We start from the raw sequence: 17,295 nt of genomic DNA, 5'->3' as shown, positions 1-17,295 counted from the left end.
GGGAGACCTTTTTTTCACAGACAATTTCTATAACAATTTGTTCCATCTCTATGAAATAAGTTCCACACTTTACCTGGTGAAATGAGGGGGGATAGGCCCTTTTTCGGGACTCCGGGATCGGGTGTTTTTAAGCTCGGGATTTCGGGATTGACCCTTTCGGGATCCGGGAACTCTTTCTTCGAATTTCTGGACCTCGGGATTTCGTGTTTTTTAAGCCCGGGATTTCGGGATGTCGTGTTTTTAAGCCCGGGATTTCGGGATCAGGACCCCTCCTACCCTCCCTCTGAAATAAGTTCTGGATTTGTGAAATTTGTTCCTTACCTAGTGAAATAAGTTCCATGTTTGTGAGATTTGTTCCTTACCTGGTGAAATAAGTTCTGGATTTGTGAAATTTGTTCCTCACCTGGTGAAATAAGTTCCTTGTCTGTGAAATATGTTCCACTGGTTAAACAAGTTATCTTATATACTGAGCAATTGTCATCAGTTTAAAGTCATTATAAAACATGCATTATATTGATAATGTAATAAATAGAAAGTGTAAACATCCAATTTGAAACATGTGGAGTAAAGCAAAAGTTTAATAACATACTCAATTAATAATACTAAAAATGACACTTCTGAACCAGGAAAGAGTATAATAAGAAATGATAATAAAAGTCATTCCGAAAAAAGTATTATAACAGTTAAAGATGAACATTTGTACTTTTTTGAAAAGGACAAAGTGACTGATCAATTATATTAAAAGACATAAAGAAACAAAAGACACACTCTTTAAAAACTGTGCAATGACCATAGCTATTAGTACATGTATGATTAGAACACCCATGCCAGATCAACAGGAAACAAGGAGGTCGAATACCACATAAACAATAAAACATAGATAAAATTATGATACATTGAAATCGCTTTTATTTCTTATCTTCATTCTACATGCCTTCAATTGCAAATGTACCCCATGCAAGCACATTTCTGTGAAATAGGTTCGAACAGAACATTTTCATTGATTTCTATAAAATACCTTCGTTCAATACTAATATCACTGTGAGGAACTTATTTCACTTTTTTTTTAAAAATATTAATATTGGAACAAAACTCATGGTGCTGTGATTTTTGTTCCGGAACTTATTTCACACTTAGTTTAAAAAATTAGTTCCGGAACAAATTTTATAGTGCTGGAACATATTTTCTGTGACATATGTTCCGGTGGAACATATTTCCTATGAAACTTGTTCTGGCTGAACAAATGTCACGCCGGAACAAATTTTTTGTTACAAAAACACATATAAAAATTACACAGACTTAAAAACTGTAAGGACTTATAAATATGGCAGTTTACAAATACTTTTCTGATCTTTTCTATGTCTATTATTCATTTGATTTAAAATCGAAGAGGCTAAGGCACCGGCTGATCCAGAAAAAAGGGGGTCCACTGACTGACTAAGAGAGGGTTCTCTCTAGTCATGCTTCAGTGATTCCCTATATAATCAACCAAATTTTTCCCACATAAAGAGGGGAGACCTAATGGGGTCCTCTAAATCTGCCTCTGTAAAGGGATCCTGATTTGACATAAAATCATTAATTCACTGTAATCAGAATTTTTTGTGATGTAGTGTTTACTTTTGCTAAAATTGGGGCAGCATAGGCTTTGCTCAAGTAAAGACTTCTTCAGATTTTGATATTATAAAACTTATGTACATATACTTTTTTCTGAAGAAAATTCTTTAATTTGTTCATATTTAGAAGTTTACTTTATTTTGATTTTTCCCCGACATATTTTCCGTATGCAAAGTGACCTCAGTGTGACGCATCTCGTAAAAATCCGGTGATCGCAATATGCATGGATGTCCTTAAAATAAACTATTATCTGATTGTACATGTTAAACACGTGCTCAATATCCATGCTTTTTGTTGATTGTTAACAAACAGGTGACAATCATTAAACTTCGGCTTCAAACACGAACTTTAATTACCTGCCATATTTTCACAACAACACTGACAAATTGAGAAAAAAAATTGACTATTATACGAAATTTATGTGAAAAAATGATAAAATCGTGCACAGAAGACTAAGTTTATGATGTTTGTATGTATTGGTTCAAGAATTGGAATAACATTATTTTCCACTGGTCACTCGTTTCACATGACTTTAAAGGGAAATTATTTAAATGTCAACGTTAAAAGTGAAACATACTTAAATTATTTGATTGACCATGTTGACTGATTTGATAAAAAAAAATCATTCGTATACAAGTAAAAATATGATTATCAAATAATTTTGATTTATAAAATGAAATTAAGCAGACGGGACAACATCCCTAATGTGCCTCAAAATGAGGAACTCAAAAGTCACGTGTAAAGAAAAAATCTCTGTGTAGTGATATTGGACATGTTTCTGTTTTTAACAAATGACTGAACTTAATTATTTGTGGTGATTAGGAAAGTAGAGGAACATAGAATAAATGTGTAAAAACTATGGAGCTATTGAATGTGTTCAAAGTATTAAATTTTCAAAGAACTTATTGTGTTAAAAAGGGGATATTTTACCACAAGGAGCCGCTTCACAAAAGGATGTTCGGGGTTTGTTAATTTACGGAAAAAGTAATCTCACTTCGTACCCTGAAAATTTAACCACATATGTGAAAATGTCACAGCTTTCGAAACGAGCTATCATACATATCCAAGTTTATGATATGGACTGAGCTACAGGAAAAAACGTTACCATTACCGCCTATGTAAAAACAATTAAAGATATTGAGCCAGACCAAGAAAATCCAATTGCATGATTTCAATATCTATTTATATCTTTATTTATGTTTATACTGCTTATAAACTATGGTCATCTGATGTATGCCCTGTAAATTGTATATTTTAGACTTTTTATAATTTGGATAAATGTTTTACTTTGTTATAAATCAAATATGAGAATTTGAGTCAAATCGGTGAACATGAATTTAATAGATAGTGCCCTTTAAAATGTATTAGTTAAAGATGTATTTAAATGCCCAATACAATGTTACAAATTATGGCCACTGTGGAGCACTAACAACTGGCAAGATGCTATAAGAGGGGCGAAAGATACCAGAGGGACAGTCAAACTCATAGATCGAAAATAAACTGACAATGCCATGGCTAAAAGTGAAAAAGACTAACGCAGACAAATAATAGTAGACAATACACAACATAGGCAAGATAGAAAACTAAAGACTAAGCTACACGAACTCAACCAAAAATGGGGGTGATTTCAGGTGCTCCAGATGGGTAAGCAGATGCTGCTCCACATGTGTCACTGGTCATGTTACTAATTTTTATTACAAACCCCGGTAAATAGTCTAATTTAGTAGGTCACATTCATGAAAAGGGAAGAGGATTGTAGTTACAAAGCAAGGAACACATCTGATATCATCTGTGAAACTATCCTAGGGGCATTCCACCCATTGTAACCCAAGAACACTGTGTCATTCGTAGTCTACTGAATATCTAGAAACTCTTAAACATAATTATGTAAATATTATATCTTCAAAACAATGTTGTATGGGTTTTGCTCATTATTGAAGGCTACAAAATGTATATGCTAAATAAACCTATAGTTGTGAATTCAACATCATTTGGTTTCTGGTGGAGTCTGGAGAGTTGTCTCATTGGCAATCATACCACATCCATTTATTTATTTTTTTACCTTTTAGCTGGACCTGGTGGCCCTGGAACAATATTTTTGGCCCAGACTGGTGCTGGTGTAGGGACTGTAGTTATTGATGCCAGAGGAAAAGACCCGAAAGTGAAGAAGATCAATAACTGTGATCAATTTGATGCTGCATCTTCAGGTTTGTAATATTATAAATACTTGCTGTAATTCCTAATTCGAACTTGAGGGAAACCACTGAATTAATTAATTAGATTATGTCTTATTTTGAATTAGGAAATGTAAAGTGAAAATACAAAGAGGACCTTCTTTATTTAGATGATCCCCACTGTTAAATATAAATTTGTATTTCCTCAAGAATTTATACTTTTTTTTTTAAATGTGCGGATTTCTCTATTGATTTAACTAAGACAGTCCACGGAATATTTTTTTCAAAGACTTCAATTTTGGTATCCTGGTTGGATTCCTAATGAAACTCTTTTAGTTAGCATTTGAGTTAATAAAGCTAATTTTAATTTCACTCTTAATTTTTCAGCCAATAATTTTTATCTTGTTTTTGCTATAAAACAATTTGATTTTTTACAGGCGCTGTTGCTTGGATAAAAGATGATTCTTTCAGTCTTGATGAGATTGTTCTCACATTTGGAGCACACTTGGTCCTGTCTAATTATACCTCAGTCTCACAGATATTGTCGGATGGTAAAAATAATTCAGTTGTCCATGTCCTTCCAAAAGCTACACTTAAACTTGGCAACACTCTCACAGTTCCTTGTTTCGTGTATTCTGATGGTCTCCTGGTACCTGCTTCTGGGACTACTATTTATATTGAAGAATGGTTGTACATCATGGGAAACATTACATTCAGTAATGATGAAAGTATCATTATCAATGGAAACCTTACCATGGAGATCCAAAACTTTACAACAGTTGACCTGAAAATAGGATCAACTGGTATAATGACTATGATCCCATTAACAGGTGGTAGTATTTTCCCTTTAGACACAGAAAAGTTCAGTGTTTATGGTACTTTCAAATGTGATATCATCAATATTACCAGTATACAAGAATTTACTGTTGGAGCATATGGTGTGGTAGATATGGTACCAGTCACAACAGATATGCATTTGGGTAAAAAAATTAGAATAGCAGGATCTGTCAATCTTCACTACGAGCTATCGATTTTACACCCATGTGAGTCGTTTGAGATAACTGGTTCTAAATCCAAACTGGTATGGGATAAAGAGGCAAATATAACACTTGAATGTTTATTCGTATATATTAATGGATTTTTCAAGCCAGGGACCATTAATTTTGGGTCAGGAGTAGAAGCTCTCAAGATTGGTTACTATGGAGATTTTGAATTTAAAGCAGATGGTCCTGTATTGACAAATTCATTCTGGGCAGATGGTACAACAAAGATAAACAATGCTGCAGAATTTAAGTCTTTGAACAGATCTGATTTGAGAATAGAAGTATTTGTAGTGGATGAAAGTGGACACCTTTACCTGAACCATGATTCATCGCCAAAAATAGTCAGTGGTGCTCAGGTTTGTAAATATAGTAAAAATACAGACCAAATTATTTGTTTCTTCATTGTATAAAGTTAAGCAGCAAGAATTGAATTTATATGTATGAGAAAAAATCTAAAGATTTCTATTCATGGATAAAAATCTTAACGATTATTTTTTTTTTTTTTAAATACATTCTTGTACATATGATCTTTAAATCTTTTAGTCTATTTTAAGTTGAACATCAAACCTTTTTGCTCATCTTTTACCAGGTTGCTACAACTTACAACAACATCCGAGCCAGATACTTAGTTGTTAATGGATACTTGAATGCTACGCTACTGAGTACCGATCCTGGAGTAGACAAAGTCACAGTCGGAAAAGACGGAACTTTTCTGTTCACTCCTTACGATGAATTTTTAGTACATGAAATTGAGGTTAATGGATTGATGAATTCTCATACACCAGTTATTTTCAGAGGTCAAAGACTTGCCAAGGTTGAGACTTTGACAATCGGTGAAAGTGGAACCATGATACTAGACAACAATGCCCAGGAAACCGAATCATGGAGTGGAGTATCTGAGATGCCATTCCATTATGTATATGTAAATGGTCATCTTAAAGCTGGTAAAATATTAAACAGATACATTAATGAAACTGACGAGGGATGGAATTACATGTATATTCATAATAGTTCTTCAATCTTTGAGTTTGAAACAGAATATCCTTTCTTGATTGAGACTGTAGATATCAATGGAACTTTTATATCATATAAACCAGTTGCCATAACAGCACCTTCATCATCAAGCAAACGATTAGTTATTTTTATTGGTTTTGGAGGTCACATGACTTTGGATTCTGATTCCTCACATCCTGTTGGTCCATTTGCATCAAACTCATCCATCAATGCAGAACATTTAGTGATGGACACAGGAAGTTTGTTTGAGGCTGGTGATACACACTTTGACATAGATACAGTAGAAATAAGTGGTTCTATCAATGCTCAGCCCAAATCAAAAGTGGAAATACGATCATTTACTGTAACAAATACAGGAAAGGTCAATATCACAACACCAATCATTTTAGAAAGTCTTACAGTCAATGTTGCTGGATTGCTGGATATAGATTTCAGAAGAATGCCAGAAAATACCAATTCAGGAAATCCTGCTTCTGACATTCTCGTAACTGACAACATTTTAATCAGTGGTACTTTACAGGCAGGATCACTGTATATTGAAACAAACCAAATGACTGTGTCAGGGACTTTAGATGTATCAGGAGGTGGTTTTCTAAATAGTAAGGGAACAGGTGAGTTAAATAGGAAGGGATACTGGGTAGTATATTTCATCTAAAATAAGGGTTTATACTAGGTTTAAAAAATTGAACTGAGAGATCAAGAGCACATGATTAATTCAGAATTTTTGCCGCTGAAGAATAAGATATTATGTTGCTTATTTCAACTTGATACTGAAAAAAAGATGATGAATTGACAGCAAACTATAATTAATTCAGGAATCCTTTTTAAATCAGCATTACCTGTTAATCTTAGTATTAATTAAGGGTTTTAACATAATCATATTCTGTGTTGTTTAAATAAGATCACTGAAACTGTCAACCAACTTATTTTCACAATTATTTTATTTTGCTTTTCAACTCTTTCTAAATGACTTCGTAACCAATGATGTTCCTTATTTTAAAATTTTCTTGATGTATTCGTAGAAAGTTGTGAAATTTTAAAGTTGGTTTACAGTATTTTGTAAGAGTTTCCTATTTATCATTGTTATGTATTCTTGTGAAAGCACTTGCCTGAGCCTATGTTTGAATCAATATGTTATATTTTTCTATTCTATTCTATTCTATTCTATATGATGCAAAATCACAAGATAAGGATCTAGAGGAGCAAAGTTTGATTTCTAAAAATTTGTATTCATGTTTAATGTTTACAACCCGTAAAAATTACAGGAGCAAAATTCAGACTACACAAAATTACTTTGATGAGTAATTTGATATATACTCTTAGTTTAGGTTTAGTTTGATGACTAGCATCATAAAACACTTACTAGTATTCATGTATATTATTATAAGGAGGTGGATTAGGTTCCTCATCTGGAGCAAGTGGAGGCAGTTATGGAGGCAGAGGAGGTAGAGGAAGTGTATCCATTGCTGCAATGCCCCATGGTAGTATCTACACCGAAGGAACCTGGGGCAGTGGTGGAGGTAGAGCTGGCAGTACCCTAGGTGGGCGTGGTGGTGGGCGGCTCCATTTAAAGATTAACACACAATTAACATTGGAGGGAACAATGAGAACCAATGGAGATGATGCTATGGTAGGTGTAATATGAACAATTGATTTCAAATGTTATGAATGGTAGATTAAGAAAAAAAAAAGTGAACTCTGACCCCTTTACAATTGTATTTTTGAGCGATATTCATTTAGGAAATTAAGTGATATTTTAATCAACATAAAATCTAATGATTCCCTTGTTTGATTAATAGTACTTTAAATGTTAGGTAATTCACGGTACTAAGTTACTAACCATACATGTTTCTAAGCTAAAAAAAGCATTTTGAAAATGGTATTATTATTGTCTATTTGTTTTGGGAATATTTTAAAAGCCTCTCACTTATTTAAATCAAAGATTTTAAAAGAACTTGAAAAATTCTCACAGAGTAAAAACAAAACTGGTGGTTCATATAAATAAAAAAACAAAAAAAACTACAGAAAACAGTTAGTCTGAAGTTGTGCATTTATACATGACAATACTGTAAATCTCTTTTAAAATAATATATCTTTATATTTATAATTACAGGTATCAAATGCAGGAGGTGGGTCTGGTGGCTCACTATATGTCCAGTGTGCCACCCTATCCATGTCTGGTTATATATACTGTAATGGTGGCAGTGGCTTAGGAAATGGTGGCGGTGGATCAGGTGGCCGTATTAACTTCTTCTTTAATCACGGAACATATGAAAGTGGACATGTCATTTCCAAAGGTAAGTAACATTGCCACAGAATTGTATATATTGGATCAATGATTTTTTCTTACTTTGATATATACAAAAATGCTGTAGCAGTATAGTAGACTGTCTATGTTCATTTCCTGTTGAAATTTACAACATACAGGGTTCATATCCCATTAGTTTGTCAGTGATAAAATGTGGATTTGAAGTTTTGCTATAGTCTTTTCTACAAATGACAATATGCATGGATGGGTTGAGTTTAATAAGAATGTGATGAATACTGTAAATTACTTATCTTAGCCCGTAACAGTCTCTCGATCTCCAGGAATGGCAGGAAACATGATAGAATTTTGGGAATTTGAAAAAAAGTATGATTCCATCAAAGAAACAAACACATTATACACAAAGGCTTACAGTGGATTCCATTGAGTGTGTAGCCAAAGGTAATATCTTTGGTTATCTTGCTTGTTAGTTGAACCGTGATGTCATTGTTAGGTTAGGTAAACTACCCTACTTTAAGAATAGACTAGTCCGACAGAAAACAAATCGATCTGTCTGTTGGACTATGCTACTTCGAAAGGAGGATAGTATACCTGACCTAACAATGACTTCACGGTTCAGCTAACAAGCAAGCTAACCAAAGATATTACCTTTCGCTACACACTCAATGAAATCCGCTGTAATAAGAAAAAGTATGTTGGATAGACGTTAGATATATTGATGTTTTCATTGTAAATATTGTTGTGTATTTGGTGCAATGATTATGTTTTTAAAAAGTCTAACATGTTATCAAGTTATGGCATTATTCCACAAGTTAAAGTTTTGTTCTTTCGCAGCTATTTGAACAATACCCTTTAACTTTTTAGGGGCGTATTACATTTCTGCAATTTTAGCAAAAATTCAGTTTTATGTTTCCGCATTTTCGTGCATTACTTTTCCGAAAAAAATTAGATATTACATTCCTGCAATTTTACCTGTATTTCACATGTAAAAAAATGGTAATAATGATATATAGGACTTTATTTTATTATAGTATTTTTTCTTGATTTGTATTTTATTATGGATTTCTTTGGTATAAAGCCAAGATATTGGACAGTTTTCTCATTTTTTTTTTACAATGTTTACATTTGTGATTTTGGTGCCTTTTATAGCTGACTATGTGGTATGGACGTTGCTTATTGTTGATGGCCGAACGGTGACATATAGCTGTTAATTTCTGTGTGATTTGGTCTCTAGTAGTTTATTGGTTTTTGATGGTTCATGTCTCTACTCATATTTGATTGATATTTTGTAAAATGTTTTGTTATGTATAATTTTCGTTTGAATTGTTTCACACTTTTCATGTCGAGCCATCTCTAGACAACTTTACAGTATGGATTTTGTCATTATTGAAGGCCTAAATGTTGCCTATGATTGCTTACACCCACTTCACACTGATTTGAATTCTGGTGGAATATTTAACACTGGGCTTAAACTAAATAGCAACAAACAAACAATAAATCAATTTACAATTAAAAATGAAAAAATAGGCATTAGCAACATATTCAGACAAATAATGCCAGAATAACCCAATAGTGCTTTAAGTAGCGTTAAACACCAAACACTACTGAAGAACAAAAATAAAACACGCCCCATGTTTACCTTACATACATTAAAAATAAAAATGCGGAAGCATAAATAACCTTTAACAAAATCAATGTAAAAAAATGTGGAAAAGAGTACTACAAAATTGCGGAAACATAGGAATTTTAATGTGGAAATGTAGTGCCTAATTGTGGAAACGTAAAACACGGCTTTTTAGACATAATAATGACCTCATTTGAGGTGAAACCAAATAATTTAAAAGTTGTGTTTTTAAACAGGTGGTACTGGATATGAACCTGGAGGGCCAGGAATTATGTATTTCCAGACAAAAACAAGCAGAAACCTACGTGTTGACAACAAATGCCAAAAACCTATGGTAATTAATTAGTTTTTACTTCACATTTGTGCATTCCCAAATTACATTAATATTGTATAGAATTAGAACTAAGACATATGTGACCAGCCACGACATATCCAGGCTTATGGAGGTAGAAAGTCATTGCGAGAAAAACGCCATTTACTACATGTATATATGACTAACCACTTCAAGGCTTAGGAGGGTACATTGTCTAAAAATTTGCTTTTTGTATATTTATCTAGAAGACCTAGTCATGTTTATATAGTGACATTTTTGTTGTAAAAGCAACGAGTCATTTCGAATACCGGTATGGAAATGAGACTGTTCTATGACGACTTTTATTTATTGAAGGCACTAATTTATAAAACACAAAATTGTATTTATTGGTTCTTGTTGATGTTCAATAGTGTATTTGAATAAAATATCAAAGACTTAAATTTACTGCAATACAAACAATTCTGATCTCTATTTTAGAACATGTAATTTAAACTTGTTGAAATGAAGTTAGCTTAAAATTTGTCAATATAAACTTTAAAAATTCCTTTTTTTTTTAATTTAGATTTATTATGCATGTCTCTAAACATAGTATGTGACGCGTAACAGTTTATGAGGTGTTCTCATATATGCATTTAATTCGGTGAATTAAGTATGGATATATTTCAGACTTCATTTATGAAAAAAAATCTTTAGAGCAGTCTCAGCATTTTTGTTTTGTTTGTAGCTCTATTCTAGAACATGTAATTTTAACTTGTTGAAATATGTTTAAAATTTGTCAAAATAAGCTTTAAGAATTCCATTTTTTTTTTTAGATTTATTATGCATGTCTCTTTACATAGTATGCAACACGTAACAGTTTATAAGTAGGTGTTCTCTTAAATGCATTTAATACGGTGCATTTATTATTATGGATATATTTCAGACTTCATTTATGAAAGGAAATCTATAGAGCAGAAATATTTTTTTTTTGTATCAATTTAAAATGTAGATTCAAATATTTTTCACTTCAAACGATAAAGTATAACATCTTCAAAACTTATATATGATGTATAGTTCGGCGTCCGCAAAAAAGAAGCCAAGGAAGGTGTTCATCTCTTCTTTGCAATACGTATTAAAAAAAAATTTCATTGAATCTCGATATTTATCATGTTTATAATTTTTCTAACAATGACGTTCTACCTCCATAAGCCTGCAAATGTCATGGCGGGTCACATATAATGATATATAACCAATCGGGAAAAATTGATTTTTATATCAAACAATATAAGATAAACAATGTTTTAGTACATTGACTTACTGTGGATTCATTGTTATTCGTTGGATATCAATTTTGGGTGGTTTCGTTGGTACTTTTGAACCAAGAATTCAAATGTTCAACGAATAACATATTTTCAATAGGCTTTGTATACAGAGATTGGCAAAACAACAAAATCAAATATCCACGAATATGCAAGTTTTAGTTTTTGAAAATTGATACCCACGAAAATTAATGAATCCACAGTAGTAAAACCAAACATCAGAACACACAGATTTCAATAAAGGGACAATATCGTTACTGCTTTTATATTTTAATAGCTTGACAAAATAAAAAGCAAACACAATAAAACAGTTTGAACATTAATTAAGAATATGGGAAGCTGAAGAACCAAAATTGTTGATATAGCCAAAATGTAGTGTTTTTCTCATACTTGAAGGTAAATCTAACTAACACTGTCTATTTGAATTATTTGCAGGTAACAGAACCGTCTGGAACTACAGCTGATATAAGCCATTTCAACACTTATAAATCAACCGGTAAATACTGTTTTCCTACTGCTTGTTAAATCATTTTTTTAAATTTTTGGAAACTTGCCATTCTCAACCTTAGATCTAGATATTATGTTTTTTTTTATGTTTGTCAATTCTATGTTTGAAATTTTGTATAACGGTATATGGAAAATTAATGCTGACCCAATACTTTTACATGTTAAGGGCATCGTAATGATGTTTTTCTTTGTAATTTTGTGGTCTACAGATAACTCATAGATGTAGAAAATATTCAAATTATGAAATGATTTTACTTTACTTCACATTAAAATTGGTTAATTAATTGGAAAAAAAATCTTTCCGGTCAAGGTTTATGTGGAGTTTACTGTTCAACACAAAAATCTTTGAATAATTTTATTCTAACATATGTTGTATTGTTTTACAGGAGCTGTAGCTTTTCTCTTACCTACCAGTGATGGCTTTGTCTATGATTTTACCATGGTTGAAATCTATGGCGGAGCCCACTTAACTGTGAATGGAACCAATATTCACATTAAATCTGTCAAAGTTGTTGGTGATGATACAGGACATTTACATATTCCTCCACATCATACACTGGAACTGATTGAGGTTTGAGGAAATACATTTTCAGGGGGGAAATAGGAGGGAAAACCACAGTTCAAATTGTAAAATGATAATGGTCAATAGACATGATGTGATGAATTTATCATCTTAGATCTTAGTGTAAGGAATCATCAGTCATAAGTGATTAACTCTATTAAAAGAATAAGGATAAAAACTGCTTCTTAAAAAATATGCCTTATTTTAAGCTTATTTACTTATTGTTTAAACTTGAAAATTCACTTCTTATATATTACAATAAATATGAACTCTTTTTAGTCCACAAGATACCGCAGAGCAAATGTGACCTATCATCCATTTATATACAAAGAGTCAACTTGGATCCTTCCTAAAGCTACTGTGGAATTCCGAGAGTCTTTGGACGAACAAGGCAAAGGCATGAGTTCATCTGCCTGTACATCTGGTTACTTAAACAGTAACACTGTTAAAATATGGGGAACAGTTGTTGGAGATTTAGCTCATCTTCTGGTGTCCACAGGTAAATTATGCTGATATTCATATGATAAGGGAAAAAAAACCCAAGAAAGTCTAATGGTTGAATTTTTTTTAATTAATTGATAGCTGCATAATGGCAAGTTCAAAATATACTTAAAAAAAAGCATAGACATATGAAATCGTGTGCAAACAAAATTCATAAAACCTAATGCACAAACATATACCGGTACATTATTTTATAGTTCAATTTTACCCTTTATTTGTTTTTTAACTCTTTGCAATTTCAATAGATGATAAATGATATATTTACCGTAAACACCCCTTTATTACTCATTTTTAAACCAGATTTTTGTGGCAAAAATGTTGGTTATTGATTTGGGGATGAATGGCGGGAGGGTGGCAGCCAAATGTTGTCCGTGCATTTACTCATGAACTGTTCAACCAAAGCTTTTAAAATTTTAATATGTTGTTACTGACAACAAAATGAAGGTCAAGTTCAATAATGACGATTTTGACGTTTACTCTTCAGGAGTTATGGTTCTTGAAAGATTGAAAAATGGTGTTTTCAGTCATGTTCATGCATTTACTCATGCACTGTGCAACCAAAGCTTTTCAAATTTTAATATGTTGTTACTGACAACAAAATGAAGGTCAAGTTCAACAATGACGATTTTGACGTTTACTCTTCAGGAGTTATGGTTCTTGAAAGATTGAAAAATGGTGTTTCCAGTCATGTCCGTGCTTTACTCATGAACTGTTCAACCAAAGCTTTTCAAATTTTAATATGTTGTTACTGATGACAAAATGGAGGTCAAGTTCCATAATGGCAATTTTGACTTTTACCGTTCAGGAGTTATGGTTCTTGAAAGATTGAAAATGGCGTTTCCATTCCTGTTGTTGCATTTACTAATGATTTCGTCATGAACCATTCAACCTAAGCTTTTTAAATTTTAATATGTTGTTAATGATGATAAAATGGAAGTCAAATTTAAAATTGACAATTTTCACCTTCACTGTTCATCATTGTAAAATGCCAGGACACAAATAAATGTTAATAAATCCGGTTTGCTGTCTTTGTGACAGCCTCTTGGTTTTTTTTGTTCAAATATGTTCAATTAGTGAATTGTTAAATGATCTTATGACACAAAATAAACATATACAAGTTTAGAATTTTAAAAAAATATAGAATTCAATTGAAAATTTGATTCTTCCTTTATACAGGAGCTACACTCAAGTTTGAAGAATCGTCCAACAGACAGTTAATATTCCCAAACATTACTATACAGAATGGCGGCATATTAGAACTGAGCAGTGTGTTTGGAGATGAGACTGATGTTTATCACTTACAGGTAATTCAATTCAAATTTAATAATTAGGAAAGTAAGGATATGAATAGTAAATTGGAACAATAAAATACATGTAAACAACAGTTATCCTGCTTCAGACAAACAAAATGATTAATTGGTTCAGAGCAATTCATATGGAGCTGTATTATACTGACAACTATAACTTATAGGTCATAAACCATTACCGTAGGTCACACACTTGTGACAACAAAGTATTAAAACATCATGTTAAAAATGAATACAGCATTGTCATGCTATTCCATAGGGAATTAGAAACAATAAAACTCATATCCTGCTGCTGGTCATATTCAGAGGTTATAAGGAAAGTTTGCCAATTTATAGACCAGGCTGCTATAAATTATCTTAACCAAACAAAAATATGTTAATGAGTCAATATTCAATTTTTGGCAACTCTTAGGGAAAATCAGTGTTTGCTTGTTAGGTCAGGATAAAACGTGCTATCTGATTTTAAGTTAGCCTGGGGTCCTTACGACGCGCAGCTAGATTGGGCCGGATCCCAGGCTAATTTTAAGTTTCATTTTTGTTGTCCTATAATTATAATGCAGCTGTTTAGTGACTATTGCTATTAACTGCTACAGATCATACTTTAATTTGAAAAGTTCTATAAATAGATCAAATGTAATAAATACATTCATCAATTAAATACAGGTACAAAAAAGTGGACACACAGGTATAGTGACTGTACAAGGAAATGGCCAGTTTAATGTTGGAAATCTGGACTTACTGACAGATATATTGAATATCCATAATGCTGGAACATTCTCAGCCTCTGGTAAAGGGTTCACATCATCTGGTAAAGGAGCAGGAAGGAGTTCCGCTGGAGGTGGCTATGGTGGAAGGGGTGGAGCTAGTTCAGTATCAGGTAAGGTCAAAGGACAGGTCAAGTTTATACATTGGCTATGGTGGAAGGGGTGGAGCTAGTTCAGTATCAGGTAAGGTCAAAGGACAGGTGAAGTTAATACATTGGCTATGGTGGAAGGGTCGGAGCTAGTTCAGTATCAGGTAAGGTCAAAGGACAGGTGAAGTTTATACATTGGCTGTGGAGGAAGTGTGGAGCTAACTCAGCAACACGTAAAATCAAAAGACAGTGATGTTCAGTGGCTGTGGAGGAAGTGTGGAGCTAACTCAGCAACAGGTAAGGTCAAAGGACAGGTCAAGTTTATACATTGGCTATGGTGGAAGGGGTGGAGCTAGTTCAGTATCAGGTAAGGTCAAAGGACAGGTGAAGTTAATACATTGGCTATGGTGGAAGGGGTGGAGCTAGTTCAGTATCAGGTAAGGTCAAAGGACAGGTGAAGTTTATACATTGGCTGTGGAGGAAGTGTGGAGCTAACTCAGCAACACGTAAAATCAAAAGACAGTGATGTTCAGTGGCTGTGGAGGAAGTGTGGAGCTAACTCAGCAACAGGTAAGGTCAAAGGACAGGTCAAGTTTATACATTGGCTATGGTGAAAGGGGTGGAGCTAGTTCAGTATCAGGTAAGGTCAAAGGACAGGTGAAGTTAATACATTGGCTATGGTGGAAGGGTCGGAGCTAGTTCAGTATCAGGTAAGATCAAAGGACAGGTGAAGTTTATACATTGGCTGTGGAGGAAGTGTGGAGCTAACTCAGCAACACGTAAAATCAAAAGACAGTGATGTTCAGTGGCTGTGGAGGAAGTGTGGAGCTAACTCAGCAACAGGTAAGGTCAAAGGACAGGTGAAGTACAGTGGCTGTGGAGGAAGTGTGGAGCTAACTCAGCCAGATGTAATTTAAGGTCAAAGGACAAATTTGTAAAAGCCTCATATCTCTTTACACCAATTAAAGTCAAATGGATTGAAAAATTAAAATTTTGGGTTATGTGAATAATGTCAACTAGATTTTTTCTAGATATATATTTTCAATACTTGATAGCTTTTTATAACTTTTTTTAACAATTTTCTTTGTTTTACAGGATCTTTACCTGGAAAGGAATATGGATCAATATATGGACCATGTTATTTTGGTAGTGGTGGTTTTGGTTCCAGCGAGTCCTATGGTTCAGGTACTTTTATTATTTATAGCAACTTCCAAAAAGAATTATTTTTCTAGTTATCCAGCATCAGATCTTCTTTTACATTCTTTTTCATTCATTCAACATAGAAGGTAACCAGGAAAGGTCCTGAAAACAATATAATCTATCCAAAGATCAAAGGGACAAAGATGTGAACAATTACAGTTCACCATTTATACCATTTAAAGTTTAGTTGACAATTTGAAATCAAATCTGTATTGGTACTGAAATTGTTTTATACATTCAGGAGGAGGAAAGATGTTGATAAAAACAACACAGAGACTGATTGTAGAAGGAACATTAAAATCTGATGGCCTGACTGGCTCTTCCACTACTGCAGCTGGTGGCAGTGGTGGCTGCATCTATATAACCACTGACTCTATAGAAGGAAAAGGTACATTACAGGTAAGTTGTACAGGTAACAGATGGTCTGACAGGTTCTACCACTACTGCAGCTGGTGGCAGTGGTGGCTGCATTTATTAAACCACTGACTCTATAGAGGGAAAAGGTACATTACAGGTAAGTTGTACAGGTAACAGATGGTCTGACAGGTTCTACCACTACTGCAGCTGGTGGCAGTGGTGGCTGCATTTATTAAACCACTGACTCTATAGAGGGAAAAGGTACATTACAGGTAAGTTGTACAGGTAACAGATGGTCTGACAGGTTCTACCAATACTGCAGCTGGTGGCAGTGGTGGCTGTATCTATATAACCACTGACTCTATAGAGGGGAAAGGTACATTACAGGTAAGTTGTACAGGTAACAGATGGTCTGACAAGTTCTACCAATACTGCAGCTGGTGGCAGTGGTGGCTGTATTTATATAACCACTGACTCTATAGAGGGAAAAGGTACATTACAGGTAAGTTGTACAGGTAACAGATGGTCTGACTGGTTCTACCAATACTGCAGCTGGTGGCAGTGGTGGCTGTATTTATATAACCACTGACTCTATAGAGGGAAAAGGTACATTACAGGTAAGTTGTACAGGTAACAGATGGTCTGACAGGTTCTACCACTAC

At 33.5% G+C, this 17,295-nt stretch overlaps 1 protein-coding gene across 1 annotated transcript in view; it reads left to right on the top strand.

Annotated features, from left to right (window-relative positions):
• Positions 1–16,107, top strand: part of LOC143063211 (uncharacterized) — a 28,572-nt gene extending 12,465 nt beyond the window's left edge. Inside the window, exons 6-17 of the mRNA XM_076235246.1 lie at positions 3,684–3,821; positions 4,226–5,187; positions 5,421–6,456; positions 7,234–7,475; positions 7,959–8,142; positions 9,972–10,069; positions 11,782–11,842; positions 12,240–12,424; positions 12,695–12,914; positions 14,093–14,220; positions 14,887–15,100; positions 16,097–16,107. Coding sequence (XP_076091361.1) covers positions 3,684–3,821; positions 4,226–5,187; positions 5,421–6,456; positions 7,234–7,475; positions 7,959–8,142; positions 9,972–10,069; positions 11,782–11,842; positions 12,240–12,424; positions 12,695–12,914; positions 14,093–14,220; positions 14,887–15,100; positions 16,097–16,107 — 3,479 coding nt within the window. The remainder of the gene's footprint in view (positions 1–3,683; positions 3,822–4,225; positions 5,188–5,420; positions 6,457–7,233; positions 7,476–7,958; positions 8,143–9,971; positions 10,070–11,781; positions 11,843–12,239; positions 12,425–12,694; positions 12,915–14,092; positions 14,221–14,886; positions 15,101–16,096) is intronic.
• The last annotated feature ends 1,188 nt before the right edge of the window (positions 16,108–17,295 follow it).

The sequence above is a fragment of the Mytilus galloprovincialis genome, chromosome 1 (assembly GCF_965363235.1).
Source record: "Mytilus galloprovincialis chromosome 1, xbMytGall1.hap1.1, whole genome shotgun sequence".
Lineage (NCBI taxonomy): Eukaryota > Metazoa > Mollusca > Bivalvia > Mytilida > Mytilidae > Mytilus > Mytilus galloprovincialis.
This window is presented reverse-complemented; position numbering and strand designations above follow the sequence as displayed.